General features: G+C 30.9%; 1 protein-coding gene across 1 annotated transcript in view; it reads right to left on the bottom strand.

The window, feature by feature from the left end:
• LOC131944590 (uncharacterized) overlaps positions 1–5000 on the bottom strand; it is a 32588-nt gene that overhangs the window by 4745 nt on the left and 22843 nt on the right. Inside the window, exons 14-18 of the mRNA XM_059305275.1 lie at positions 1501–1672; positions 1291–1356; positions 1067–1123; positions 810–881; positions 239–295 (exon numbers count right to left, since the gene is read on the bottom strand). Of these exons, the coding sequence (XP_059161258.1) occupies positions 239–295; positions 810–881; positions 1067–1123; positions 1291–1356; positions 1501–1672 (424 nt within the window). The remainder of the gene's footprint in view (positions 1–238; positions 296–809; positions 882–1066; positions 1124–1290; positions 1357–1500; positions 1673–5000) is intronic.

The raw sequence follows: 5000 nt of genomic DNA, 5'->3' as shown, positions 1-5000 counted from the left end.
AAACTGTTTTTCAATATCTAGAAATTTAAAATTGTTTGTAATGTAATAAAGTAATATTACTGTAAAACTATAAAATTAAAATGTATCTTCTTTGGCTATGAATGGACAGGATGGAAATACTGTTATATAAATAAACTTGGAAAATTTGTAAATTCCATTTCAAATGCTCATTCCTTTAAATAAAAAAAAACTATTCAGCCAATTGTAGCTTTATAGAAAATTACATAATTTTACTTACATTAGTTACACATTCAGAAAGTGCCCTGTGCCAAGTTGTTTCCGATTCATTTTTAAACTAGAAAATAAAATAGTTTGATAAAATATTAAAATCTATTATACTATTCAGCAAGTTTTTTCCTTTACTTGAAAGTAATATTGAATAGTCTATATAAGTTGAGAGAAACAAGTTAGCTAAGAGCTTGTAAAAATAATTGGTACCCAGAAAAATTCGCTATTAGAAAACCGTGCGACAGAAAAATGGGCAAATAAAAACTAATTATACTAACACACTTTAATTTTGTCATTTTGTGGAAATATGTTTTATTATGGTACAATGTACATGTAGTCACTCTTTGTTAATGTCTATAAATGCTTGATTTAAGAAAACCAATAAGCCCTTGTGCACTAGGTTTCTGTTGCGCCATTTTTCTGCTGCACACCATTCCGGTTACCAAATTATTATATGATTGGATCAACAAGTTCACATTATTTGATATTTAAACATTTAAAGATTTCCACAGACTGATTTTATGGTACATTTCAGTGTTTGTCTAATAATTCTGCTATTTAAAACTGTTATTTTTGCTTACAGTTTTAAAGGCTCTTAGGACCATTTCCATTAATTTTTCTTTATCCATCATTTCCTTGCTCTTTGCATTTATCTGCAGGTAAAATTAAAAACAAAACCCATAAAAACAATTTAAAGTATTGTCACATAAATGATATAACATTTAAATAATTATTTTTGCATTTTAGAATCTTTGAATAAAAAATTGTAGGTTTTTAAAAAGTCATTCAAATTTGCTTTATATTGTAAATTAAAAGCTTTTAATCAAATATAACTTACCACCAAGAAATTTGATGTTAGCAGATAGTTCTCTTTCTTGAATTTCTTTAAAATTTTCTTATATAAATAAAATGATACAAATGTACTTTTTATGTTATTCTTATTTTAAAAACAAATACACAGCAAAATAACTTTTAAAACAAATGTCTGATTGTTTCGCTGCATTTTCCAATATAAAGATTGTTTGTTTAAAAATTATCAATAAGTTTAGTGCTAATACTTACAGTCGACATATTGAGTTTGATTTTCAAGTCAAAGATGTGAAGTACTAAATCATCAAGCTTTTTCACCTGAAAACAATGTGTTTCAATAGTCGTGGGATAAAGTATAAAATAGTTGTTTTATTTTACACATTATATGGCTTGATTAAAAATTTAGAACTATTTTAAATTTTAACAAACACTTTCCTTTTTGTAGAATGCAATATTACATACCATAAATGCATTTGACGGTTTATTGCTAATAAAAAGTCTGAGGTCATCAAAACATTTCGTAGCATTTCTTAAAGTTGTTTCATAAAACATTATGTAGTTATTCAGGTTTTGTACAGAACTTTGTATAAGATTCGATTCAGGAAATTGGTGCTCCTTTTGTAAATGAAATTTCCTGAAAGAATAAGTGAACATTAAATACCAGAATCGCTACATATGTTGGATAAATAGTCATCCTGTGAAACACCATTGAATATAATTGTTTTTAAAATATACTTTGCAGCACCAAAAAAAAAAAACCCAGACTTATCATTTGTGTAATAAGCTTTGAAATATATTGCTTTGAATTCTTATCACAATATTTTGTTGATGTTGTTAGCAGATTACAGCAAAGTGGAAATAATTTCTAATGTATATTCTGCAAGCAAATAGGAGACAACAAAAACTAAAGCCAATTAATTTCAAGAAATATATATCTATTTATTAATTAACTAGCAGAAATTCAAATTAGCATGTTTCAATTGCTTGAAGATATTTTTTTTTAACCATCCTGTTTAGCCATCATCTATGTAGGCATAAACATGTTTCACACCAAGCATTAATCTGCTGCTAAATGAAGTAAAAATGGACTATAACTGTGTTAGCTCGATATTAAGAGACCAGACTTTAAGTATGGTTATTTGCTGAATTTAAGTTTGGATTATGGTAGTGATAAGTTTCGATCAGATTATGGTAAGATTCATTATTCTTTCCTTATTAAAGTATTGATTATAGTTGGATAAAGTGTCTGGTCAGGGTAAAAGCTGTATCAAAGTGTATTAAAATTTAAGTTAGGTAGATTTAAGGTCATGTTATAATTAGATTTTTAGCTTGGTTAGGGATAGGCAACGAGTAAGAAATAAACTGTTTCAGTTAGTCTCAAGTCAGGAATTTTCGCCAATTGTTGGGTGTTATAGTAACATTTAATTATGCTATTTATTTTGGTGATCTTTTTATTTAAATTTTTTTGATCATATTAAGTTATTTTTGATTTTTCAATAAATGTTGTGCTTTTTTTCATTTGCATTGGAATTAGCATTGTTTTTTTAGTTTGCTCTGGTGTTTTTGGGTCGTCCATAAATGACGTCACGCTTTTTTTGGCCATTTTTACCTCCTCCCTCACGTCACACATCGTCACAAAAAGTCAGATCCCCCCCCCTAAATCGACGTCACACTCCACCCCACCCCCACCTCTAATTTAAACTTATCTTATGTTTTAAATTTTCTGTGTTTTAATCCCTTTAAAATTACCGCTCGTTGACACAGCATTAATAATGAGCGTGCAGGACCCATACGTAGAACCAGCAGGTAAACAATAATACAGCAAGTCAATGTTAAATATGAAATGATTAAATTTAAAAAAATACTTAATGTAAATGTAGGTATTTCTTGCAGACGTGACGACTCAAGTGAGAATAACAATATATTGAGTAGAGTACGCGAATTATTTAAATGTAAGCACTATGACCAGACCTTTGATTTTCCTGTTATAGTTCATTGTAGCCTATATGATGGACTTAATGGATGCCATCTCTCACAAAGCAATATAAATGTCATAGATTTTAATAGTAAAGACTCTCCACTAAATTATTAAATTGCGTGTTTTACTGTTGGCGAAGAGGATGTTGAAAAATGACAAGAAACACTCTTACACTGACTTAGATCTATATCTTAGTAAATTTCATTGAAGTTTCATTAATAACAGAATTAAAAAAAAATATAACGAAGGTTACTTTGTTTATCAATATAAGAAAATGATGCACATTTCAAATCAACAAACAATTAAATGATAGTATATGAAACAGGTTATACATAATTGACCAGATCTATATACATTCATATTTCTAAATTTTAGCAAGATTATTAACCGAAGTATTAAAAAAATACTTACAACAGTATTAATGTGCCAACGCTCAATAAAAAGTTGTGATATTTAAGCTTATTCGTTCTCCCATGTAGAGTTAAAATGTTCCTTCATTGAATACACACGGAAGGAATTGATTTTTTTCCCCCGCATGGAATGGGAATTCCCTTTACACCAAGGTCTTCCTCTTCTATCCAATCTACACTCTCAACATAGGCGTTTATCACCATCAGTTCAAGTTGGCGACGTGCAGCAACTGCATCACTTTTTAGTTTACTCGAAAAGGCAATCAATTTTACGTTTGGCTATGAATGGTAAATACTACACCGAAATCGTGTGTGCAGTTTTTAATCTTACGCGAAATCATTCTGCAAATCCAAGAATTCATCTTGTAATTCTTCGGGAATGCTGGCAATATCAAGGGAAGAAGTGAATGGGTACTGCGTCAATGCAGATTCTCTTTTCTTCAGCTCAGAGAGATAGCGCTGCAGTTTGTGTTCAAGAGATTCAAGAAGTCTAGAAATTGCTTCTTTCAAAATTTTAATTATCTCACAATTAGATTCATCTACCAAACTGCAGAGTTTCTCAAATTTACAATATTTCCAAGATTTATTTTCTTCGCCGATTTTGCAGCTTTGATAAACATGCCCCGAGATTATCATGGAAAGTGATAATATTAGCTCATTTTCCCTGAAGCTTCAGGTTAGGCTTATGTTGATGTTCGAATATATCTGCTAGGTATGATACTCTCTCCGACCACTCTATGTCGTTTTAAAATTTTAAGTAAACCAAAAGGTCTTGTTTCCTTTACACTTCCAAGAACAATTTGATTTCAGACAGATTTCAATTAAAAAACACGATTCACAAAATTTTGTTTGACAGCCAGCGCGCTGTAGTGTAGAACAGCAGAACCTCGTGATCTTTATTCATGTCTTTGCACAGTTCTTTGAAGGCTCCAGATTTTATATAATTTACGACTTATACTAGCAATGGACTCTTGATGTCGATTGGTTAGGGACTCACACTAAAACGTCACTTTCTTGCGTACAGCGTCACACACTCACTCGTTCAATATACGGCCGCACCATCAATCATGCGCACCTATTTCCCTAGTCGAACATGCATCATAACACAGTGGTTAGGGAGCTAAATCTTTTCTGTTTTCTGAAAGCCCGATGGCGCACCATCCGTACAAACCCCCACAGCCGTTTTAACCCATTTTATCACCCAGTTTAAATAAAAAACGTATTTATTTTCTTCATACTATCTTCACAAAATAGCAACTCTTCTTTGCTATCATCAGAATGAATATAGACAAAGACCAGCAACTGCGAACACGAACTTACGTCTGTTGATTTATCAACTTGAAAAGCAATCAATGGTTGATTTCAATAAAAATGTGTTATTTAACATCTACGGACATGTCTGCTATAAGCCGCTGAATTTTATTATTAGGCAGAAATATTTGTTGCATTTTTACTGCACTGGAATCTCCAAGAATTAACTTCACCATCTTCAACATGCAGCGTTTGATGAGATTTTCTCCTGTTGTGTTTTTTTTTTGTTTAGCATTTTCTATCGCGACTTCATTTGATGCTTG

The sequence above is a fragment of the Physella acuta genome, unplaced genomic scaffold (assembly GCF_028476545.2).
Source record: "Physella acuta isolate Inbredline_101_S28 unplaced genomic scaffold, ASM2847654v3 ptg000499l, whole genome shotgun sequence".
Classification (NCBI taxonomy): Eukaryota; Metazoa; Mollusca; class Gastropoda; family Physidae; genus Physella; species Physella acuta.
Note: the sequence above shows the minus strand (reverse complement) of the source record. Positions and strands in the feature narration are given on the sequence as shown.